The sequence below is a fragment of the Lithobates pipiens genome, unplaced genomic scaffold (assembly GCF_037356315.1).
Source record: "Lithobates pipiens isolate NorthernLeopardFrog02 unplaced genomic scaffold, aLitPip1_a1.2 Scaffold_25, whole genome shotgun sequence".
Taxonomy (NCBI): Eukaryota; Metazoa; Chordata; class Amphibia; order Anura; family Ranidae; genus Lithobates; species Lithobates pipiens.
Window position 1 is genome coordinate 206,979,513 of NW_027507787.1, and position 26,550 is coordinate 207,006,062.

A 26,550-nucleotide genomic window follows, 5' to 3' on the forward strand; every position below is an offset into this window, starting at 1 on the left:
TGCCCTCCCCATCATGGTCATGATGTAGAATATTCTAAACAAAGGTTCTTTACAGAGAGAAGGTTTTTTGTTGATATAGCACTGGGTAGTTTTGCTGATATGGCATCAGGCAAACGTTTAGATTTTTTTTTTTAATGCTTTTTTTTTTTAAAGAGTTTTGACATTATAGCTCTCCGGAATACCTTCTTATCAACAAATGCATCAACTTATTAAAACAAACACAAAAGAAATGTATTCCCCTTATACTGATCGTCATGTTTGCTATTATTTCCTAGTCAAAAAATGACAGCAGTGCTATGCGGAACACCTCCAAAGGCCTTATTTATCAAAGCTTCTTTCATAACAACTGTATTGTCCCTTGGCAACTAATTGGAGCAGAATTTTCATTCTTCAACTGTCACTTTTCTTTCTGAGGGTCTGAATCTGACTGATTGCTGTGAGACAACAAAGACACATTGATAATTACAGACAGTTTAGTCTGGCATGCAGTAGTCGGCCAGTCATTATACTTCAGTGTGATGCTAAGTGATGACCTACATAGCAAAATGTGATGAACTGATCAGTACCTCATGGCTCTTCCTTCCTTTACTCCATATAATCACATCTAAACAATTGTTCATATTGGTCAACGCTACCAATCCAGTTTATTAAATTTCTGCCTTACCCTGTTTGAAAATACAACTAGACAGATTATGGTGGGGTGGGCTGGGCTAAAAGGAACCACCAACAAGCCCTCCACTAAATGAGTTACAGAGAACCTTATAACAGAATATCTCACTTCCACCACAAATCCCCAAAACAGGGTTTTGTTACTCTTTTTATTGTAGTGGTCTGAAGTGTGCCTGGTATATCTTTTTGCTGTACATTCAGAACTGCAAGTTTATAGCATAGACTTATATGGCCTAATATTTATAGGGCCATTCATTTCAAATGTATACAGCCATGTTTGGCCTTTTTGACATTGGTACAATGTAGAGAAACAATGGCTTTTATAAAGTAAGAGAAACAGGAAAGTGTATATTTAGACAAAATAACATGATAATGTGAGTCAGGTCTTTTTATTCAACAATTTTGTTAAGTTGTCTCAAAGGTGTTCAACGGAGTTGAGGTCATGGCACTGTGAAGGCCTCAAGTTCCTCCATACTAAACTTTATACACCTGAGCTCAATAATATGGAAGAGAGTCTACTAACCTTTGGCCATACAGTGCACAATGCCATTTAGGCTTCGAAATGGGTTTTATGATGTGGCTTGTAACATGTAATGGTTTGTCTCCATTTGCAACATGTAATGGTATGCAGTAACCACAGTGTACATTACACCCCAATGGTTGCAAAGTTTTTTTGGAATTTTAGTACTGGACTATGTATGATGGAGCTTTAATGCATACAAATGTCTGAAGAGAGAATAGTTCTCGTTTTCCCTCATGACCAGATTTTCTTCTTTTTATTTCTTCCAGAAAATATGGCTAAACTGATTGGTTAATGTTGGCTACAAAATGTGCTTCTCCCTCAGACACGTCATGGTCGATTCAGGTGTTATTCTCTTCCTGCACATTTTTGCTGTATGTTATACCCCAGCCAACAAGAAATTAGGTTATGATCAATGATACAAACATTGTTCATACAAAGCCTTATAACTCTTGGAAGTTGGTAAATGTATTACACTATATACTATTGCAGAAATAGAAAACAAAATGATGCCATTATGGTTATCAATTATATATCATTGACTTTAGATACAGGATATTACTTTTTTTTACTATACACAATGATTACTGGCACTGACGTGCCATTGGAAAGGAGTAGTACTAGCACTTTTGCTTGTTCACAAATAGAACATGCATTCAATTGTAGTCGGGAGTGGAAAATCTGACAGAAGTGACCTGCTGTAATATGTTAAACTACCACTATCATAAGGGTATACCATATGTTATCTAGAAACTCATTATACACAAGCATCCAAAAAGGAATTAAATAATTGATGCAGTGCGGCAGAGGTGTGAGGAAAGACGCGTGTTTTCTGTAAACGCAGTTAAATATATGTGATACTGCACACTGTAGAAAACCTCAAACCCCCAATTCTGTATATGCAACCCTTCGGCTTTCTTTACATTGGGACAGCGAGATTTTTATTGCAGAACCAGAATCTTCAAAAAAGAAAATGAAAACATACAGTATCCCACAAAAGTGAGTACACACCTCTCATTTTTGTAAATATTTTAATATATCTTTTCATGTGACAACACTGAAGAAATGACACTTTGCTACAATGTAAAGTAGTGAGTTTACAGCTTGTGTAAATTTGCTGTCCCCTCAAAATAACTCAACACATGGCCATTAATGTCTAAACCGCTGGCAACAAAAGTGAGTACACCCCTAAGTGAAAATTTTGAAATTGGGCCCAATTAGCCATTTTCCCTCCCCAGTGTCATGTGACTCGTTAGTGTTACAAGGTCTCAGGTGTGAATGGGGAGCAGGTGTGGTAAATTTGGTGTTATCGCGCTCTCTCTCATGCCCCTGTACACACGATCTGAAAAGCGGACGACAGATCGTTCGTCTTTTTTCACTTTCTCGTTGCAAGTAGAAATTGAATAGGTTACTAAAGTCACGAAAATTCTTGTACGACAGAATAAAAGAAAATCAGAAGTGATGTCATGTGTTGTAGTGTATTTGTATTGTATTTTCTGGTGACAACTGTACTGACTAAACTAAAATCATACAATCTGGTGTTTTATTTCGTGCTTGTCTGATCAAATAATATTGAATGAACTGTCATGACTGGTTTTTGAAAGCTCTGTAGTAACAGCCCGATTATCGTACGATTGCGTCAAAAGCGGTATTTTCCATCCGATTTTCGGATCGTGTGTACATGGGCATTATACTGGTCACTGGAAAACTCAACATGGCACCTCATAACAAAGAAGTCTCTGAAAAAAAGAATTGTTGCTCTACATAAAGATGGCCTAGGCTATAAGAAGATTGCCAAGACCCTGAAACTGAGCTGCAGCTTGGTGACCAAGACCATACAAAGGTTTAATAGGACAGGTTCCACTCAGAACAGGCCTCACCATGGTCAACCAAAGAAATTGAGTGCACGGGCTCAGCATCATATCCAGAGGTTATCTTTGGGATATGAATGTATGAATGCTGTCAGCATTGCTGCAGAGGTTGAAGGGGTGTGGGGGGGGGGGGGTGGTCAGTCTGTCAGTGCTCAGACCATATGCACCACTCTGCATCAAATTGGTCTGCATGGCTATCATCCCAGAAAGAAGCCTCTTCTAAATATGATGCACAAGAAAGCCTGCAAACAGTTTGCTGAAGACAAGCAGACTAAGGACGTGGATTACTGGAACCATGTCCTGTGGTTTGATGAGGCCAAGATAAACTTATTGGGATCAGATGGTGTCAAGGGTGTGTGGTGGCAACCAGGTGAGGAGTACAAAGAAAAGTGTGTCTTGTCTACAGTCAAGCATTGTGGTGGGAGTGTCATGGTCTGGGGGTGCACGAGTGCTGTCGACAACATAACCAGCCAAAACACACCTTCAAAATGACCACTGCCTTGCTAAAGAAGCTAAGGGTAAAGGTGATAAACTGGCCAAGCATATCTCCAGACCTAAACCCTATTGAGCATCTGTGGAGCATCCTCAAACAGTAGGTGGGGGAGCTCAAGGTTTCTAACATTCACCAGCTCAGTAATGTCATCATGGAGGAGTGGAAGAGGACTCCAGTGGTCCCCTGTGAAGCTCCAGGGAACTCCATGCCCAAGAGGGTTAAGGCAGTGCTGGAAAATAATGGTGCCACACAAAATATTGGCACTTTGGGCCCAATTTGGACATTTTCACTTAGGGTTGTATTCACTTTTGTTGCCAGCGGTTTTTACATTAATGGCTGTGTGTTGAGTTATTTTGAGGGGACAGCAAATTACACTGTTATAGAAAATGTAACTACTTTACATTGTAGTAAAGTGTCATTTCTCCAGTGTTGTCACATGAATATATATATAATAAAATATCTACAAAAATTTGAGGGGTGTACTCATGAGATACTGTACCAAATCTTTGTGTAATATTGGAGTATTAATGTAAGACTATAGAAACCACTGAATACACTGAGCTTGAAGTGTATGTTTAGTCAACCCATTTTTCTCTTTCGTTCATTGACGGCACAGCATCTTCAATCTTGACTGTAGGGTTATATTACCACCTTCAGGTGGACTTGACAGAACATGTAAAAAGAGCAAAACTGGGGGCGGTTCTACTGGCTATAACCCCTCACACTGCTTCCAGCAGCTCGGTTTTTTTCTGCCTAGTGTAGGAGAAGGAACTGGCTCCCAGTGGGGACCATTGATCCTGGGAATTTTTTTATTTTTTCTGCATTTTTGATTCCTGTGATCTACAATCAACAGCCAGGCTGGGTGACAGGCTGGATAATATAGATCCTGGTAGTCTCTTCAGCCTGTCCATCAAGCGTGAGCAGACCTTAGCTACACACTGGGTCAGCCACGACATGCCCCATCTGTTCCAGGTGTGGCCAATGAGCTATATGCTCCGGGCACACAAATGACTGCTGTCCGTGCCACAATGTGCCATGGCCAACAGCCACCCCATACTGCTCAGGTGATGGGTCTGTCCGTGGAATGTGTCCAGCAGTCCCTGCAGGAAGCATAAGTATGGTTCCACCTGTCTCGGCAGGATGGAGCAGCTGGCCATTCCCTGGGAGGTCAACTAGGGGGTCTCTCCCTCTCCCTTTCCTCTCTCCCTCCTCCCCATGCTATGGGCCGCTATGTGACTGGGCATAGGGAGTGCGGTGCACGTACCTGGCCGGGGGTCCTCGGGGGGGGGGGCTGCTCTGGGTGTTGGTAGTCCGCTCGTCCTTTTCCCTGTTTTCTGGGCCATGGTGTGGTGTTGAGTGTGTATGCCATGTGGGGAGGCCCACGGCCATTTTTCTGTAGCCACAGCCAGTTTTTTCTCATTCGGCCATTTTCTGGAAGTCCGGCGGGCATTTTTTCCTCGCGCTCTCAGACATTTTTTGCTGAGGTGGCCATTTTGTAGTAGCCTCAGCTGTTTTTTTCTGGAACAGTGCAAAACTTACACAGAACACCTCGTGGCTGATGCAGGGGAGAGCGGACATCAGCAGCACAGCGCAGTTTTCTGGGAAAAGCTCTGATTCCTACTTGGGTCCCGCTGTGAAAAGTGGTCCCTGTTCTGACATTTCAGAGGATGCGGACCAGGACCGTTTGGACAGTGAGAATGACGCTGTGTCCGGGTCAGCGCAGGAAAAAGCACTTGTAGGAGCACTTATCACAGCAGTGTGGGATACCCTAAAGATGAAGGTGTCCATCCCTTTTGGGTCCCACAAGCCGGCCCACATGGCTAAGGTGCTTCCCTACCTAACTTATTTTGATAAATTTATTTACAAGGAGTGGGGAAGTCCGCAGCGGGCCTTTTCAGTCCTCAGATGGAATGGCGGTCCGTTACCCTTTGAGGAGAGTTTCCTGAAGAAATGGACATCTCCTCGGATTGTTGACCCCCCGGTATCCAAATGAATAAATAAGGTAACCACGATTCCGGTGGAAGGGACCCCTGCCTTCAAGGACCCTGCCCACAGGAGTGCAGAGGTGGTTGCCCAGTTCATGTTTACGGTGGTGGGGTCAGCATTGCGGCCAGTGTTAGCCACGGCCCTGGTGTGACAGACACTTACCGACTGGGCTAAATTGTTGCACCGTGAGTTGGAGAAGCAACAGGCTTCCCCTTTCTGCATGGAGCTGGTGGACCGGTTGGTGCAGGGCCTTAAGTATGTCTGTGATAAGGCCTTAGATACGGCCCCCTTGCTCTCTAGAGCCTCAGTATCAGTTGTGGTGCCACGTCGCCTGATTTGGCTAAAATGCTGGTCTGCGAAGAAAGCACTGGCAGATTTGCCCTTCCAGGGAGAGAGGCTATTTGGAGCTTCGCTGGATGACATTATTAAGAATGTTACTGGGGGAAAATAGTACGTTGCTCCCACAGTCCAGGAAAGGTAAGGAGCCATGCCGTAGGCAAGGGCCCTCCTTTTCCACTCAGAAGTGGATTTTTCATCAGCCCGGATTGGCAGGTAAGCATTCCCAGTCTGACAAGGTGCCCGCTGAGGGACAAAAGCATCCCTGGTTTCGCAAGCCAAACAAACCTGCAAGCAAATCTGTTGCCACGTGAAGGTTCGCCCCTGCCCGACTCGGGAGTTTGCAGCTCAGTGGACCTCCCTACTTTCCGACCAAAGGGTCTGCGAACTGGTTTCATCAGGATACAAGATAGAGTTTCTTGTCCACCAAACAGATTTTTTTCCCTCCAACCTTCATCTTCTTCCGGCTCGTCAGGAAGCCCTGTCTGGAGCAGTACAGGGTCTGCTGCTGCGCGGGGGTGATAGTGCCTGTGCCAACACCAGAAAGGTTTCAGGGATTCTAATCCAATCTGTTTGTAGTCCCAAAGGAAGGAATGGGTCTGTCCAGTCCTAAATCTCAAGGCCCTCAACAGCTTTGTGAAAGTACAAAGGTTCAGGATGGAATCAATTAGCTCTGTGATTGCTTCACTCCATCAGGGGGATTTTCTGGTGTCCCTGGACATCAAGGATGCATACTTGCATGTCCCCACATGCGTGAGGCATCAGGGGTTTCTGCGATTTGCGGTAGGGGATGAGCACTACCAATTTGTAGCTCTCCCTTTTGGCCTGGCGTCGACACCAAGGGTCTTCAACAAGGTGCTAGCCCCGATTCTGGCTTTGCTAAGGCAACAAGGGATCTCAATCGTGGGTTACCTGGACGACCTCCTTCTGAGAGCAGATTCCGCCTCAGAATTAGAGGATGTGACAAACACCATGCAAACTCTTTGGGAGTTTGGTTGAGTACTGAACCTCCAGAAGTCAGTGTTGGTGCCAACTCAACGTCTAGAGCACCTGGGCTTGCTTCTGGACGCCTCAGAGGCGAGAGTCTTTCTCCCTTCGGACGAGTTGCAGACTCTTCAAGCTGCGGTGAAGTTGTTGGTGTCCCACAGGTGGTCATCTCTGTGTTTTGGCATGCAAGTCCTGGGTCTCATGGTAGCCACTTCGAGGTGGTACCGTATGCTAAATTCCACACTCGAGTCTTGCAGAAAGAGATCCTGTTCAAATGGGACAAATCTCCATTATCTCTGGATTGTCAAATTCGGTTGAGCCAGCTAGTCAGGGATTCCCTACTCTGGTGGCTGAGGCCTCCGGCTCTTCGGTCCGGGAAGTTGTTCCTTCCTCCTCATTGGATGGTGATCACAACGGATGGCAGCCTGACCAGTTGGGGGGGGGGGGGGGGGTTGGGGCATATAGTCGGCCCAAGGTCACTGGAAGAATAATCCCGCCTGCCGATCAATGTGCTGGAGCTTCAGGCGATCAGGCAGTGCCTCTCCACATGGTCACAGAGGCTGCAGGGGCATCCATTCAGGATCCAGTCGGACAACGCCACGGCGGTGGCGTATGTCAACCATCAAGGAGGAACAAGGAGCTCGGCTGCAGCACTAGAGGTCGCTCACATCCTGCGGTGGGCAGAGTGGCGTGTGTCGGATCTGTAGACCGTGTACATTCCGGGTGTAGAAAACTGGCAGGCGGACTACCCAAGTCGTCAGATGCTGGACCAAGGGGAATGGTCGCTGCATCCAGATGCATTTTGGCTCCTTTGCCTGAGGTGGGGTACACCAGATGTGGATCTCTTGGCTTCTTGACTCAATCAGAAGGTACAGAGGTTTGTGGCCAGTTCAAAAGATCACTGGGCAGACACATCAGACGCGTTGGTGGCTCCATGGGGGCATTATCAGCTGATTTATGCCTTCCCACCGTTCAAACTTCTTCCACGTCTAGTTCGCAGAGTGGAGGCCGAGGGGATTCAGGCGATTCTGATTGCCCCAGATTGGCCTCGGCATCCTTGGTACGCCGACATTGTACGAATGGTGGCGGATGTTCCTTGGTGGCTGCCGATGCGAGAGGACCTTCTTTTACAAGGTCCAATACTTCGTCCCACTTTACCGTCACTGGCTTTAACGGCATGGCTGTTGAAAGCCAGGTGCTAAGGGACTGAGGTCTGTCGGATTCGGTAATCTCCACTATGCTGAGGGCACGGAAGTCATCTTCTCTGAAGATTTAACATCGTACGTGGAAGGCCTATATTTCCATGTGTGAGGAGATGGGGTGGCGTCCACATACATATTCAGTTTCCAGGATCCTGCTGTTTTTGCAGTGAGGAGTGGATCAGAAACATTCATTGGTGGGTAAGTTTGTTCAGGGAGTTCGACATGTGGCCCCTCTGGTTCGACCGCCGCTACCTTCGTGGGATTTGAATCTGGTGCTCTCAGTGCTTCAGAAACCGCCGCTTGAAAACATTAAGGAGATCCCCTTATTGACACTCTCTTTCAGAAAGTAGTCTTTCTAGTGGCTATTACATCTGCCAGGAGGGTTTCTGAGTTGGCGGCCTTGTCATGCAAGTCTCCCTACTTGGTCCTCCACAAGGATAAGGCAGTGCTGCACCCACAGCCTTCATTTCTTCCAAAGATTGTTTTGGCCTTTCATCTAAATGAGGAGCTTCCGTCCTTATGTCCTCGGCCGTCACACACCAAAGAGGTTACTTTGCATTCCTTGGATGTGGCCTAGGCTCTGCGAGTGTATTTGTCTGCTACGGCTTCTTTTTGGAGGTCGGACTCGCTGTTTGTATTGGTGGCTGGTCCAAAGAGGGGCCTGGCCTCAGCCACCATTTCTCGTGGTTCAGGCTTATGCCTTAAGGGGATGGGCACAACCAGGGCAATTGGTGCCTTCTGGGCTTTCCGACATCAAGTCTCCGTTTCCCAGGTGTGTAAGGCGGCGACCTAGTCGTCCGTTAACACTTTCACTAAATTTTACAAGGTTTATGTGAGCACATCTTCGGATGCTTGCTTCGGCCGCAAGGTTTTGCAGGCAGCTGTTTAAGGTTGCAACTCCTCCTTTGAGGAGTTCTGGTTGTTATGGGAGGGTTTTTTTTTCTTGGTGTTCCCATTCCTCGTTTTTTGACACTGCTTGGGGACGTCCCTAAGGTCAAGATTGAAGATGCTGTGTCCGTCAATGAACGAAAGAGAAAATAGGATTTTTGTACTCACCGTAAAATCCTTTTTTCTGAAGTTCATTGACGGACACAGCACCCACCCCCTCCTATTTATGTTTGTACTGCTTTTTGACGAACTGAGCTGCTGGAAGCAGTGTGAGGGGTTATAGCCAGTAGGGCCGCCCCCTGGGCGGTACTATGCAGATTTGCTGTTTTTACATGTCTAGTCCTCTCCTGAAGATGGCAATATAACCCAAGATTGAAGATGCTGTGTCCAGAGAAAAGGATTTTACAGTGAGTACAAAAATCCTATTTTTTCATAGTTTTGGATAGAGTAGATCAGGGTCAGTACCCCTATCAAGTTTTAATTTCTGTGTCCCTATTCAGTAGATTTATCCTCACTATTTGTCCTGGTTATCATTGTTACTAAAACAAAAGCATTTTGAATTGTAACTAAAACAGAAAAATCTTAAGAGGGGACATATGGTCAGTAGTGTATTTAGGTTGTGCTGCCCTAGGCCTGACCAAACTCCTGCACCTCCTAATTCAAATATTACACAACCTTTCCTGTTAAGGCCACACCCCTTGCTGTTTAAGACCCGCCCTGAAATTTTCAAGTGGGAACACTAGTTCTGAGGGCCGGGGGGGGGGGGGCAATGGATTGCTTTAATTTGAATAGATTTCCTCTCACTTCCTGTTTGGCTATGGGGCAGGAAGTGAAGGGAAATCTCTGCAATGGGAAAGGGATGGTAAAAAATAAACTGACAGGGGCTATAACCCTCCCTTACTCTTTCCTAAATGAAAAAAAAGTGTTGCCTATACTTTAAGCGAAAATTTCTGATATTTTTATGGAGAGGGCTAAGAAGATATAAACATGCCAATGGTGCAGCAGAAAACATATGGCACAGTGAGGAAGATTTGTGGTCCAGGATAAATGGACAGTCAAAATTAGAAGTGCGACTGCTTTATGGGGGCGCTAGACTTATTTTCCTCTCAGCCCAGTCTGCCCCATAAGAGTGGTGCTACACTAGCAACGCAAGCCAACGGGTACTCTGTTCTCCCCCCCCCCCCCCCTGCAAAGGCCTGGGCCTCGTCGGCCTAGACCAGAATACAGCGTTGCATATGGTCACAACTGTCTATGAGGGGAATTCATCTCACTTTGTATAGAGATTTCCTCTCACTTCCTTTTGTATCTTCAGGAGAGGACACAAAATAGCAACCCCCACAGAAATGTACAGGGGTTTAACCTTTTCCAACTCATCCAAAATAAATGTAAACCATTTTGGTAATATATACTATATACTTTCAAGTCAACCTATGGCAAAACAAGTCAAATAGAATTTTTAAGAAGAATTCTGAAACCAATGGGTTATTCTGCCATCTTAAGAAAAAATAGATACTGGCAAGCAAAGCTGGAATAGCAGTCCAGTCTGACCCTTCCTGCTCCCGTCATGCCTCCATTTAGTAGCATGTACTGACAGAAGTGGATCTTAGGAATTGAGGGAAGGGCCAGTGTCCTATAATGTACTCCAAAAAAAGGATTTTAGAACTTTGCCAAAAATCCTGTTATCTTTAACTATTGTCTTACAGGACGATGTATTCTGGAATGAATGAGATGTTTAAAACTAGTCCAACTGAGGGTGTGTATCTCCAAATGAAATAGGCTAACAAGCCCATAAGGAATATTACTACAGGTTAACATGAGTGGCTCAAAGAAGCCAATAACACTGCCTGAACAATCTTAAAGTGAAGCTGGCACCAGCTGAAACCTGAACATCCACTTGTTAAAACCTAAACATGTGAACAGAAGACCACATGGCAGCTTTAAAATCTGAAAAGGCCCAAGAGGAACTAACTGATCTGTTGATGTGTGCTTTAACTGGAAAAGGGAATTCTGCCTCTGGGATCATAAGCTTAAATGATGAGCTGAAAAATACACCTAGCCATAGTGGAATGAGAAGCAAGCCTTTGGGAATCTCCCTAAAATATTTAGGAGAAGGGCACAGAGATAATAGAATATCCTAGTTAAGCTGAAAAGAAACACACACCTTGGGAAAGAAAATGGTTCTGAGCCTCAAAACAACTTTCTCTTTATGTAGTACAAAGAGTTATTTACAGGCTAAGGCTGCCATCTCAGAAACCCACCCTGCAGAATGTATGGTGAATGAGAAAGGCAACCTTGTGAGAAAGAATAGATAGAGGAATATCCAGAATTGGTTCAGAGAACAGTTTCTGAACAGCTGACAGATTTGGGTTGAGGTCCCATGGAATCGCTGTTAAGTGTACAGGAGAAGCACTTTACAAAGGCCTTCACAAAGAAGTGAGACGCAAAAAGTCTCTGCAAGAGAATCAACAGGGCTGAGATTTGACCATTGATACTTCTTGATTCCAACCAGATTGGAGAAAAGACAGGATTCGTCCATTGAAAATTCGTTGCATCGCATCATGAGAAATTTGCTTTCCAGGTGCAATTTTAGACTTCACGAAAAGTTTTTCTTCCTAGCCTTTAAGAGCATAGGGATAACTGAATCAGAAAGGTCCCTATTCCTCAGGACCTGGGTTTTAGCAGCCAATCTGTAAAAGCTAGCTACTGAGAAGCTGGGAGGTAAACCTGTCCTTTAAAGGATCACTAAAGATAAAAAAATTTTTTATAATAACATGTTATACTTACCTCCACTGTGCAGCTTGTTTTGCACAAAGTGACCCCGAACCTGGTCTTCTGGGGTCCCTCGGCGGCTGTCTTGGCTCCCCCCCCCCCCCCCCGCATGGACTCAAAACCTTCATGCAAGCTCCCTCGCATGGTGTGGAATGTTTGTGGGCACGCTCCCGTGATACAGCCGGCGGCCATAGCCACTCACTGTATCACGCGGCCCCATGTCATTGGATGTGATTGGCAGCAGCGTGAGCCAATGTCTGCGCTGCTTTCAATCCATCCACTTTAACCAATAAACAGCCAGGCTGAGCAGCGAATAGGATGTCGGGGGCGAGCGCTGGACATTGGAGGGGTCAGGTAAGTAAAATGGGGGGGCTGGTATTGTCGGATGTTTTTTCACCTTAATGCATAGAATGCATTAAGGTGAAAAAATGTTTACCTTTACAACCACTTTAAGGCAGAAGATCTGAACAATCTGGAAGAGCCTACGTGCAGCCTGCCAGAAACAGGTGAGGTCAGAGCACCATGGACACCTGAGCCTGTTTGGTGCAAGGAGAATCGCTCACTCTTGCAAAGCAGGCGAGGAAGGTGTTTTAGAGTGGGCCAGAGGATCCCTTGTTCCGGAGGCTTTTTTGTTGTCCAAACCAAATTGGTACGGTTTTGATGAATTCATTGACTTTTTATCTTTTTGATTTATACCAAAACGTATTCGCTGCGCTGAAAAAACTTTACATAAATTATCTCAGAGTACCAATGAATCTAGTGAGATAATTAAATAATGAATCAAAACATGCAGTGAAATAACATAATCCAACAATGAAATGAATTAATAATTAGAGCAATAAATAAATAATAAAGCCCTGGAAAAAAACAGTCAAAAAAGTGAAAGTCCACCAAATGGGTTAAATCCTTAGTGATCTGTTAATCGTGACATCACACCAGAAACACCCGAGAAACAGTGAGGAGTTCCAAAGAAAAAGTCCTCCACCTCTAATCACACTGGAGGCTCTTCTGTCTTTTTCATGGGGGAGGAATACTGCCTAGGACAGTGATGGCGAACCTTGGCACCCCAGATGTTTTGGAACTACATTTCCCATGATGCTCGACTACACTGCAGAGTGCATGAGCATCATGGGAAATGTAGTTCCAAAACATCTGGGGTGCCAAGGTTCGCCATCACTGGCCTAGGATATCTCGATATCTCGTTACCATCTGGGATTTTGCAGTGGGGACCACCCTCTTGACTCTTAAAGTGAACCCTTGGCTGGAAAGGAATTACAGGCTTTTGTAGATCTCCCTAAAAAGAGATCTCAGAATCTGGTAAGCGACAGTGTGATTAGAGGTGGAGGACTTTTTCTTTGGAACTCATCATTGTTTCTCGGGTGTTTCTGGTGTGATGTCATGATTAAGAGATCACTAAGGATTTAACCCATTTGGTGGACTTTCACTTTTTTGACTGTTTTTTTCCAGGACTTTATTATTTATTTATTGCTCTAATTATTAATTGATTTCATTGTTGGATTATGTTATTTCACTGCATGTTTTGATTCATTATTTAATTATCTCACTAGATTCATTGGTACTCTGAGATAATTTATGTAAAGTTTTTTCAGCGCAGCTAATACGTTTTGGAATTGTTTTGGTGTGGGTATCTCACATTATTTAGTTGCAGCAGTTAATTATTTGCCAATTTTTTTTAGGACAGCACAGTATTACACTTTTTTAATCTTTTTGATTTATACTGAAGTCATGTTTTTTGTGTGTGAGATTTTTGGAACATATATTAGGTCACTGCAAATTTATTTGTTCACATCAATTATGTTTGTTTTTTCTTTGCATTTCATGTAAATTGAATGCAGCACAGATTTCATATGGAATTTTTGAACCCAAATAGAATTTTTGAATCCAGTATTTGGGCAGATGCTTGCCGTCACTTTAGGGACAATGAGCAGGTTGAAATAGAAAACCTGAAACCTCTCTCCCTCGGACACCATGGTTATGACCCCTTGGGAGAGGACCTGCTTCAGAGCAATATTGATATTACTCAATCTTTGCAGAATGGTTGGCAAATTTACCTTAGATTGTAAAATCCTTGAGGACAGGGACAGATATAAATGTAAAATGTACAGTAAATATAAAGCACTGCATAAATTGACAGCACTATAGAAGTATCTGTAATAAATACATTTGACAACATGGGTGGAGGCAAGGACCAAATTTTAATGTAGCTCCCTGAGACATTGTTCCATAGCCAAGCATCTGAAATGCACTGGGACCAGATGGCCACAAAAGATGTCCACCCAAAGAAAGGTCCATAAAGACATGGGAGAGCTAGTTTGGGGTGGAGGAACTTGACTGACCTGCACAAAGTCCTGACCTCTACCCGATAGAACATCTTTGGGATGAATTAGATAGGAAACAGTGAGCCAGGACTTCTCATTCACATCAATGGCTGACCTCACAAGTGCGCTTCTAGAAGAATGGTCAAATGTTCCCATAGACACACTCCTAAAACTTGTGGACAGACTTCCCAGAAGAGTTGAAGCTGCTATAGCTGCAAAGGGTGGGCCAACTCAATATTGAACCCTATGGACTAAGACTGGGATGTCATTAAAGTTAATGTGTGTGTAAAGGCAGGTATCTCAATACTTTTGGTAATATACATTGATTAAAAAATGGCCATTGTGCTGGTGACTTCTAAGTTCATAGAAATCTTCAATCCTCTACCCCACCCGGTGTGATCTTCCAGCGCTACAGGGGTTAAAATGAGCCGCTAGCCCTGTCACAGGCCCTTGTCAAAAGTGCCAACTAAGCCCACTCTGTTCCATTCATAAAAAGCTCTACCATTGTTTCTTACAATGAACAGTGCTCTATGAATGGAGTAAGTAAAAAAATAAAAATGATCCTAACTGAAGCTTTAAGGGCTCGTTTACATGTGCTTTGAAATGTGACATTAAAACCGTTTTTTAAATCACTCTGAATGCTAATCAAAGCCTTGCCACTAAATAAAATGGTAACGTTACCGTCCTGTTCATAAATTGTTTACTTTACTTCAAAAATGATACCCCATGTTGCTTTCTTGGTGCATCAAAGTGTCTCCAAAGCCTCCATAGAAGTATATAACAATGCTCTCTTACAGCATGTGAAGCTTTTGAGAGACTTTTATTCATGGTTAGCATCTCTTTGTTTTGGTGGTATTGCAGGTATGAGATATTACAGGATGAACTGGGAAACCAACAAGCCAACCTGGAAAGACGTCACCAGCAGTCACTTCCAGTTCATGTGTATATATTCTGTAAGTGTCTGGTGCAGACGTCACGTGCAGCGAGGAACAGCAGCAAAGCGAGCGGGGTCTGGACTGGAGCAGTGGAACTAGCAGATGGCATGGGTGGTTTGCAACATGCTAAAGCAGGTGGTGAGTGGGGACCAGAGAGAGAGTACTAAAGGTGACAGAGGATCAGCAGAGCTGGGGGACGAGCAGGAGAAACGAGAAGATGTCACATATAGTGAGCAGCGTGAAGAAAGGTGAGTGGAGACTGGAGTGATGGAAGGATCAGCAAACCAGAGGGTCCACAGAGCTGGGGGTTACTACTGAGCAGGCAATCAGCAGAGCTGGGGGTACTACTGGGCAGGGGATCTGCTAAACAAGGGTATTAATAAGCTGGGGACTTGCTGAAGAGGGGTACTACTGAACTGGGGTTCTACTGGGCCCCTTTTAAAGAAATAGAAAAGCAACACACACAGGACATTTAAGGCTTTGGTAAAGAGAAGGTTTTGGCATGTAAAGAAGCATTACCATGACTTACACATATTGCAGGACAAACACACTCATATATATAGTCGCACACACGCTGATATTGAGCTTATGACAACTACTGTAACCATTGTGAAGCTCTGCAATAAAGGCCTTCTTTTAAAATTTACAGGCTGTCCTTCCTGTTCTCCAGAAAGGTCAGTTTCTAACATCCGTAAATGAGCTCCGTGGATTGACAGATTATCTTGTGAAGTTCAGCTGGCACTCACAGAACTGGGCACTCAGCACATTGTGCTCCCGCGCGCACATCACTCTGCCACTTTCCTCCTAGCATATTCAGGCCATGCAATGGAATCGGCTGACGCTTTATAAATAAGTAATGATAATTCATAGTGACTGCTACACCAGGCCAAGGAGTGATGCAGCTTAAACAGTGCTTTCATTCTTTAATGCATATATTTCTATCCTTTTTGTTCCATTTAGGAGCATTCAATGGAGACAAGCCTGGGCAGTTTATAGTCACTCCTGAATAGTCTCTTATCATTCACACAAATGCTGAACTGCTTAGGAAAATTATAGCTTTGCTGTCTTCATGCTGAGGTCTGAGCTTTCTTGTTTGGTCTGTAATCAATCAGCCTTCCTTGGATTGTATACAAATAAGGATTTTAGGTCTAGAGATGATTATCAAAAGCTGAGGAAACTGATTACAGTTTGTATCACTTAATTTTAAACCAAAAATTGTAGGTTAAAGCACAGAAAAATCTAATATTTTAAATGCTTATTTGCAGCATTTCCATTAACTTGTTTCTATTCACTGTCCTGTAGCGCTGAACTTGATAGCAAACTAGCCTTCCTCAAGAAAGTCAACTCTCCAGCATAGTCCCCTCCCTCCTTACACATCATAGCGCTCTCCTAATCTTGTAGTGTTGAATTACTGTTTGTGCTGGCCTAGCTCCTCCACCCCTCCCTATATAATCTTTAATTTCGCTGCCGAGTTAGGAGCGAAGGAATACTACAGTGTCAATTGAGTGACAGCTCTGAGTCTGCTGGGGCTTCTGCTATCACATCCACCATGGAGAAACTTGGAAACAGTTCTGGAGATTTTTGGCTTCTACACAAGGAAGGCTTTTACAGGTAAATAGCAAGCAGAAAATATTTTGGAATATACCGTATATATTATATAACCTTATAGAACGATTGTTATTGATATAGTTTGGCAACATTGTCTCTTTAATTCTGTAAACTGGTCAAAAGTCTATGCTGAACGTGATGGCTGAGATCGCTGATTGGCAGCCTTTTTCGGTCATTCCCCTTCGTCAGAAGCCAGCCGCGCGGCCAGCTTCTGTTGAACCAGCCCCGCGGCCAGCTTCTGTTGGACCGGCCCCCGCGGCCAGCTTCTGTTGGACCGGCCCCTGCGGCCAGCTTCTGTTGGACCGGCCCCCGCGGCCAGCTTCTGTTGGACCGGCCCCCGCGGCCCGCTTCTGTTGGACCGCCCCCCACGGCCAGCTTCTGTTGGACCGCCCCCCGCGGCCAGCTTCTGTTGGACCGCCCCCCCGCGGCCAGCTTCTGTTGGACCGCCCCCCCGCGGCCAGCTTCTGTTGGACCGGCCCCCGCGCCCAGCTTCTGTTGGACCGGCCCTCGCGGCCAGCTTCTGTTGGACCGACTGCCATACACACGGGCCAAATGTCAGACGGTTTCTATTGAACCGTCTGATGCCACCCAATATTGGGCCCTTAACAGACATTACAGCCAGATTGTAAATCTGTTTCAGATTTACCAACATCTTTGTAGAGCAAGGAGTTACCAAAACAATCCATTCAATTTATGTCAGTCAGGGGGCAGGATGTTCCACCAAATAGTTGTTGGTAAATATAAAGGAGATTGCATACTCAGAATATAACATGTATGACCAGCTTCAGATCAAAGATCTGCAGAGCTGAAATTTTTTTTGATCGGTTTATGCATCTTTTCATACGTCCGCTTTTCCATTGTAATATAACTGACCATTTGTACACAACATACATTTGCTGTACCTAGAAGCAACATTTCCTTTCAGCTGGCACAGTCACGAGAATTTTGTGAGCAAAACAATTTTTTCTCTTGGTATGATTAAATGCAAAATAGTTTGAGTAGTATGATATACAAACTATCCTTTCTACTGAATAATGCATTTCTATTAATGGAAAGTTATTCTGTATAAAACAGCACTCAAGTAACAATCTTTCCAAAATCTGCGAGGGCTGCCCCTAATGCCGTACACACACACACACACACACACTACAACCTGAATCTCCTTCATTCTGCTCTGCTTACAAATATTAAAGCTGTACTCCAGGAATTATTTGAATGGCATACTTACACTGATCCAGCTTGTGTTTTTCTCAATGAATATATGGTGGTTCTCTGATTGGCTGACGTGAGGATTGTGACATCCCTGTACCTCCTTTTCCACTTTTTCCAATCAGATAACTCTTTGTATTCATGGAAAAAATACAAGGCGTAATAAGAATGTCAGCAGGGCCGAGCAACTTTCTGTGATCAGTGGGCAAAGGGGAAGCTGCTCGCCCAGAATCTGATCTGGACCCAGAAGTGGCGATCGCTGTAGTAGCACCAAACGCTACAGTGATTTTCAGCTTCTCCAGCAGTCCATAAGGAATGTGATCGGCATACTTACATTCTGCCTTGCTGGACCAGTGCAGGTATGCAATAAATATAATTCCTGGAGTTGAACTTTAATAAAATTTAAGTTAGAGCTCAACTCCAGACATAGTGGTTTTTAAATGAAATGTGTTATTAGTGGTTTCTTACCCTATTAGCCGTTTCTACGCTTCACTGAGCTGCTGCTGAATATATGGTATGAGTCGCATTACTGAACACCAGCCAAAAGCAGAAATTGAAATCCGATGCTGTGCCTCCGCTGCTTCCTCTGCTTTGCCCTTCACAAAGCACAGCCTCTGATGATGCTGCAGTTGTGCTTTGTAAATAGCTAAGCATGGGAGGGGTGGAAGCACAACACCAACCCCCACTGTTCTGATGTGGTTGCGAGCTGAAGTGGCAGCAGCTCTGTGGAGCTTAGACATGGCTATAAAATGAGAAAACACGCCACAGAAGTTAGTTACAAAGTATTAAGCCCTGGTTCACACTGATGCGATGCAGGAAACTTACAAGATTCGCAGCGTTTCCCCCGGATTGCACTGCTTAGCAAACGCACAGCGTCCGTGCGATCTGCGGTGTGTGTGTGAATGTTAGAATAATGACACCCTAAAACAGATTGCAAAACACAGTGCGATTCAGGTGTGGTGGAAAAAAAAGGGTCCTGCGCTATTTTGGTGCGGTTGTGATGTGATTTGAGCCATTCAAGGCTCAAATCGCACTGCAGTCATCACGTGATGTGCACAGGAACGCGGTGCAATTGTTTTTGCAGTGTTTTTTACACACTAGTGTGAACCTAGGCTAACAGTAAAAAAAAAACAGAGTTAGGTTTTAGGTAAATGGAGGATGTCTACCCCAATTCAAAGTGCATAATTTTGTTGGTATTTACCCAACTAAATCAAAAGAAAGTAGATTGTTATAATCTCAGGACTCCAAAATAATTTGTTCGTTATTAATTCTTTTATGTTGATATCTTTACCTACAGCTTCCAGTCACACTCTGTACGTTTTCCTGGGAATGTTTGTCCCACATTAATATATCATGTAAGTTATATAAATGAATAGAACACATTTTGTGTGTGGCTGTGTGGCAAATCTCAGGTGATGCCTACCTGTACTCCTCTAGTTGGGGGTTTTGCTGGCAGTGGTCGCGCTGGCATACTTTTCTGAAAGGGATATGATGGAGGCCGTGGTTGGATGTGCGGTTTGTGTTCAGGTGGTACAAGTATTCCTATTGGATGGCTGATATCTATTGGATGATAACGAGTCGGCCTATGCATCCTCCGGTCCTGCACATGACACAGTAGATATATTTGAATTGTTTAAAGAACTGCTGTACTCCCTATGCAAAAGTTTTGTATCCAGACAAGATAAATATGCCTTCTTTACAGTCTTTAAATGCATTTCATTTTGATTTACTCTCAAATCATCAACGCTGTGAAATAGTTAAAACAAATCTAAAACCCAATCACTTAAATCGCATAAGCAATAACATGGTAATTTTAAAACTTGCTTTTAGCCCTTTTAACCACTTCAGTACCGGGCACTTTTACCCCCTTCCTACCCAGGGAAATTTTGTTTGGGTGCAACGTCGCACGACCGCGCAATTGTCAGTTAAAGCAACGCAGTGCCGAATTGCAAAAAGTGCTCTGGTCAGGAAGGGGGTAAAATCTCCTGGGGCTGAAGTGGTTAACACTCAAGACCTGTCCATCCTTTTTTTTTTTTTCTTGGCTTGCTATTTCTGCAGTAGCTATACCTGAGACATATTATCATCACCTTGGATAACATATACAAGGGTCACACACACCTCCTGCCTCTGTGAAGACTTGCTCAGTAGATCTTTGCTCATTGTTGTGCTGTGTTCTTGATTAGCTTCATTTGAGCTCCCTGTTCTTGATGGTCTGGCTGACCTGCAACATAAATAATTGAATACAATGGAGAAGAGCTGCAATTTAGTCACACTATGAAAGGTCTCTTCATTTTTATTCACCATGGCAAACAACAGGAGTATAAATGATCAAATACTCTTGCAGGACTGGAAATAAATATTGATTTTTTTTGGAAAGCCACTAGCCTGTTAAATTAGCTTCTGCAATCTGTGGAAATGTGTCTTTTATAACACCCCAGAGACTATTCTAATGAATGGAGTGCCCAGCAAGCAATGGCCACATTTATGGTAACTTTCAGCTCATTTGACCAAACTTCGCTCAAAGGTTAGAGAGACATCTCTCCAAATGACTAACACAATTTGAAGCCATGGATTGGTTCATTCTCCTCCTGGGAATTCACAGGTAGACCTATTTTCTTTTCCTATAAATAGCCCGACCGAGTCTTTAGATACAAAGCCCCATATTTACTTTGAAGGCATTTTTGGAAGCCCCTTATAACACTCAGGCCGTGTCTGGGTTAACTCCCAATCATCATACACTTGTCAACAGATTTTAGATTCAAGTGATTGTAAACCTCAGACATGAAATATGAACAAAGCATATCCCTCAATAGCAGTGGACTGTGGCCTGATGAGGCCCTTTGCTTGCCTGTATTTGGCCCTTGGGGCACTATTCCACCAATTGACTCCAATGGTGGTGCACCATTTCCCCTGCTGACACATCAATTAAGCACTATTCTTCCAATTCATACAAACAATAGAGCACTTTTGCTCTATTCTTCCCAATAAAACCAATGACGGGGCACTATTCCTCCCACTGACACTGGGGAATTTTCTACACACACTGGCCACAGTCCAGCCCCCTAAAGCTTGATGAAAGTAAACTGGCCCTTTGCTCAGAAAGTTTGGAGACCCCTGCTCTATAATGTGTAGTTATGTAAATTAAGAGCACTAAGTGTCATTTCTGTCTGCTGCTCTGTTCCTCTGCTATCGGCATGAATTTCTTCTGACAAGTTTTCCAGACACCAAGAGAAATAAGGTGACAGGGAGGGACCCCCAGCTGACTGACAGCTTCAGCTCTGTTCCTGTTTGAAGAGGGTTTGTCACTTCCCTCCAATCAGCTCTCAGAGCTCTCCTCACTAAGCTCTGCAGAGTGTAACGTCAGCTCTCTGCCCCCTTTTTTCCGAACTCTCAGACACGCTTATAAAGTCAGCACTTTGAATGGATGTAGAGAAGAAAAGACTGCGGATAGACAGATACAACTTATGTAGGAGAATTTGTTTCATCTCACTTCACTGGGTTTACAACCACTGTGATTTCTGTCCAGTTGATATTCTCTCTTCTCAATACAAAAATGGAACGGTCCACCACTTGCACTACAATTTAGCGTTGGCCAAACTAGGAAAAAAATGTGGTTTTGCACTTTAATAGGCAAATTAGACAGAATGCCGGATCTGCTGAAGTGGCACAGATATCTTCTGAAATACAAAGTCTTGCTGGGCATAAAATTGTAAATATGTCACGCCATGTATTTTTTTTTTTTTTTTTTGTAAGCGCAACCTGTACTTAAAACTGGCCTTTTCAGCACCAAGTGAATACAGTAGGTAGGTCACTTGTCTATCTGTATACCAAACATAGGATATCTTAGAAGTAGCATGTGTCCCCACCCGTCTTGGAGAGGACAGTGTGTCATTTGGCTTTGTACTGATTGCAATACTTATATTCTGGCATCTTAGGAGTAAAGGAAGCCAGAACATGAGCAGCTGATTGAGGTATCAGGTGGAATCAGCTTTAAACCCTTTTAAGAATAGATATGTTTCACGACTTTGTGATTCTGGTCAAATGTTTTACCTTTTACCACAACTACGCACACATTTTGGGCGGTACAGTGGTGTAGTGGTTAGCACTCTTGCCTAGCAGTAAAAAGGGTTGTGGGTTTGAATCCCAACCGCAACACTACCTGCCTGGAGGTTGCATGTTCTCCCTGTGCCGGCGTGGGTTTCCTCTGGGTACTCTGGTTTCCTCCCACACTCCAAAGACATGCTGGCAGGTTAATTGACTTCTGTCCAAAATTGGCCCTAGTATATGAATGGAGACCTTGGATTGTGGGCTCCTTGAGTGTAGGGACCAATGTGAGTGTGCAATGTACAGGGATAGGGACAATTGTAGACACTCACTCAGGTTGAACTGGATGGACTGATGTCTTTATTCAACCTTACTAACTATGTAATTTTACCAAAGTCCTTCTCTCGGTTATCTAAAAGGTCAAACCACATTTCCACGGTAAAGCAATTTTGAGACAACACTATTTTATTACTTAATCGCTTTCTAATGACCACTATACAAACAGGCCGCTGATACCTTTACTTTCAGTAGAGCTGTTGGTAACAGCCCAATGCCTGTGCCCTTGAAGTGGAATACACACAATAACATGCACACTTGTGGGTTCTTATCATATGGACACACTCACAAGAGTGCATAAAAACACAAGCACAAACATTAAGTGCAAAAAACTTTATAGAGGAAAAGATGCATGATGTAGTAATTGATGTTTTTTTACAATGCAGTTCTACAACCTGTGAGTGCTAAAGACTTCGAACTGCCTACTCACTCACTACTTGGACTAATTGGTCCCTGAATTCTTTATGAATCTGCCCAACCATGAGAGCAAGAGGATAACACTCTGATCATTCATAAGAGTTCATTTGCTGGAAAATGATCATGCTGCCAGTTACCTCAGTTTTTCAATGGATGTCTTCTTGTTTGTATAAAGCCACCTGAATAAGGTCCTTCTTTTCAGGTAGATGGTGAAGGCAGCTGCTGCTATGCATGTGATTGTTACCAAGATGGCAGCAACTAAACTTCTGTTATCTGTGAACACAAGTCAATATATAATCATTGCTATGGGCATTTGGGCTTGAATAAACTCTTAGTTGATAGAAGGTCTATACTAAAAGGGTTGTAACTAAATACATCAGAATGGAAACCTTTTCTAGTAGCTACAGACATGTCAGGCAGAAGTTGTGATACAGATAAAGTCATTATGTAGAATGATAGTAGTATAAACATACACAATCATCTGTTATTGGCCATGCTGCATGAAGAGGATATGATATTGGGGGGGGAAGTGTCGATCTAAACCATGGAACCCTACACTTAAGTGCAAGATCATTCAGAAAAAAAGGATACAGGATATTTTGAGAGCAGGGCATAAAGAATGCCAGCCTGAAAGCTGTACCCAATCAAATGGTAAGCTGTATTCAGGCCCGTTTCAGGCTTAAGCTTGTATAAGAGCAGTGTGAACAGCAAGCTTTGACAAAGCATTTGCAGAGGCTTCAGAAAGCTTTGTTGAAGCTTTTAAAGTACCGTTCAACTCCAGTTTGTAAATGCTGAACACAGATCCTAATAGAAGTGCGGATTTCCAGTTTAAGCAAGCTGCTAGTAGGCTTCGGCACTTCTTGAAGCTTTTAAAAGGAATACTGAAGACTACTAGCAGCTTCCTTAAAGCGGAGTTCCACCCAAAAGTGGAACTTCCGCTTATTTGTCTCATCTCCCCCTCCGGTGCCACAATTGGGGGGAGGGGGGGACAGGATACCTTTCAAAGACAGGTATCCTGTTCCCACTTCCAGGAGTTCAGGCCCCCGGCCTGTGACATCACCGCGGGGCTCCCTCCTTTTCTCCCTGTTGCCGAGCCAGTAGGAGAGAGGAGCGGGAACTCGCGCATGCGCAGTAGGGTTCCCGGCGCCAACCTTTAAGGCTAGACTGCCGGGAACCCTTACTCGCAATGGCAGCGGCAGCACCTGACAGCTGATGGAAACATTAGCTGCGGTGCCAACATCCTGGGACTCCGGGACAGATAAGTGTCCTATTGTTAAAAGCCAGCAGTTCCAGCATGTGTAGCTTCTGGCTTTTCATTTTTTTTTTGATTTGGGCAGAACACTGCTTTAATGTGACAATCAACACCCCCATTAGGATCTGTGTTCAACATTTACAAACTAAAGTTGAATGGTACTTTAAAAGCTTCAACAAAGCTTGCTGAAACCCTGCAAATGCTTTGTAAAAGATTGCTGTTCACACTGCTCTTATACAAGCGGAAGCCCGTGTGAAATAGGCCTTCCAAGTGACCCTGATTATCTTCCTATTTTTACTGAAGATCTAAATCGGCCTCTCAGTCTGGGGCCACTGGAGCCCTGGGGTTGCTCCAAATGTTGTTAGGGTTATTTCAGTAGTAAAGAACTTAGGGGAGATTTATCAAAGCTGGAGCAGACAGAATCTGGCGCAGCTGTGCGTGATAACGAATCAGCTTCTATCTTCACCTTGTTCGGGTAAACTTTGAAAATTAAAGGTAGAAGCTGATTGGTTAAAATACACTACTGCTCCAGTTTTGATACATTCCCCTTCATCTTTTTAGCTGTAAGAAGGGCACTTTCCCCTAATCAACAATGTTGTCAATTAGTTCTTTCTCCCACTGACCTCTAGTGTAAGGGTACCACTTCACTGATCTCCAATGTAAAAAGGAATCTTTCCACTGCACCCATTTGGTCATTATTATTTCATTTCATGATTAGAACAGAAAATATTTTATGGAGCAGAGGGTGTTACAAAATGATTTTCTCTGGGTGTCAAATATGCTAGTGACTTATGTTGTCACTTGTATTCTTTTGTATTGTATTGATCTTTATATTTGTAACTTACCTATATATATAATTATACTGTCAGATGTGAATATAATTAAAAGGGGATACTGGAGACATGAACAATACTTTAAGGGTTCCTCTTTAAAAACAAAAGTTGAGAAACGCTAATCTAAAGAGTTATTGGTGGTTTGTATTCTGCTTATTTGTTATAGCTCGGATTATCACACGATTACTTTTGAATGCACGTTTTTAACTCATAGCTCTGCTTACATTTCATGTAATCCATTGTTACTGACCTGGCACTCTCATAGGTCCGCTGTCCACACTGCCTCCATATCCCGGCTTGTCACAATATGGAGGTGCCCATTCAGCCTCACAATGACAGTTCTTTTTGTTGTTGCAAACCTTAATAAAAGATAACAAAACACCTGCTAAAGTTTTGAATATGGTTCCCATTTCTAAATGACTGACTTACTGTAAATTACAGCCATTTTTAAGTATTACATAGACATGGCACTGTTCCTGCTTAGAAATGCTGCAGTGATTGTGCTTTAGGCCTTATATGTATAGAGAAGTTCGTTTTTTTACAAACTTTTACTTGTCTGCGAAGGCTTTCTTAAAGTGGTTGTAACCCCAAAAAAATTAAAAAGAGAGAGATCCTGCTCCTTTAAAGCAGGATACACAGCATAGTACATGTGCTGTGTCATTTGTCCCTTTTTTTTTTTTTTTTTTATAAACTGGTTGATCCTGCCTGTTCCTGTGTCCCCTATGTAAACTGACCACGGTAATCATGGCTGCTGATCCCTGAATACCATGGTAAGTTTACCTTCCTACATCATCCTGCTTGCTTTCCCCTTCCCTCCCTGCCTGTCAGCTCCTGTGTCTGAGCCGATAAACAAATCTGCTCCCCCCCCCCCCCCCCCCGCCGCTATTAGTAGCTGGCAATAAAATCAAAGGAGGATTATTGCCAGCCCCTATATTCTACAAAGCTATACAACACTGTAAACTTGTTTTTTTTAAATAAAAACACACGCAAACATGTTTAACCTTTAGAACCACTTTAATTACTTTGTAATGAGAATGCTATGAGAGTGAATGGTAACTGCTATTCTAAACATGTCAAAATCAATCTATTGGCCTCTGAGGACACCTAAACGCACACCTTCTCATGGCTGCATCTGCTTCTAAGTCCAATGTCACTGAACACAAATTCTTTTTGTTTCTCTCTTTCAATTCAGATCTACTACTCTGATCAGACTGATAGAACACAGTGGGCATGTCACTGGCCTTAATCTATACAGTTCTAATTCTTAAAGTATATCTAATCCCAAGCACACAATTGTAATATAATATACCTTTATGGGTCCTTAGATGAGGTAGCTGCATTCGTTTTCTTTCTTTTTGCCCTTTATTTTCCCCCAGTGATCCTGCCAGTAATAACTTCCCATCCTAAGGTGACAACGCTCTCTCCCCGTACTGTATGGAGAAGCAGTGTTGTCCCCCTAGGACAGGAAGGACTACAGAACCCCCCTCTTTGCGGGCGCTAATCACGTATGCATTCGCTTCTGTGCGCTAGCTCTGCTTTTTTTTCTTATTTATTTTACTTTTTTCACTGTTCTTTAAAAAAAAAAAATGGTGTCATTTTTATTCCTATTACAAGGAATGTAAACATCCCTTGTAATAGAAAAAAAGCATAATAGGACCTCTTAAATATGAGATCTGGGGTCAAAAAGACCTCAGATCTCTTATTTACACTAAAATGCAATAATAAAAAAAAAATGTTTGTCATTTGAAAAAATGTCCCTTTAAGAGGTATGGGCGTAAGTGACTCATCTCCCTGTACAGCTAAGGAAGGGACCGGATCACCTCCACTGCTGCCGAAGGCTCCAGTAAGTGGCGGAG

General features: G+C 43.5%; 1 protein-coding gene across 1 annotated transcript in view; it reads right to left on the minus strand.

Moving 5' to 3' along the window:
• ADAM12 (ADAM metallopeptidase domain 12) overlaps nt 1–26,550 on the minus strand; it is a 1,000,652-nt gene that overhangs the window by 60,011 nt on the left and 914,091 nt on the right. The window contains 4 exon segments of the mRNA XM_077455498.1: nt 19,236–19,412; nt 19,931–20,033; nt 22,747–22,882; nt 24,945–25,053. Coding sequence (XP_077311624.1) covers nt 19,236–19,412; nt 19,931–20,033; nt 22,747–22,882; nt 24,945–25,053 — 525 coding nt within the window.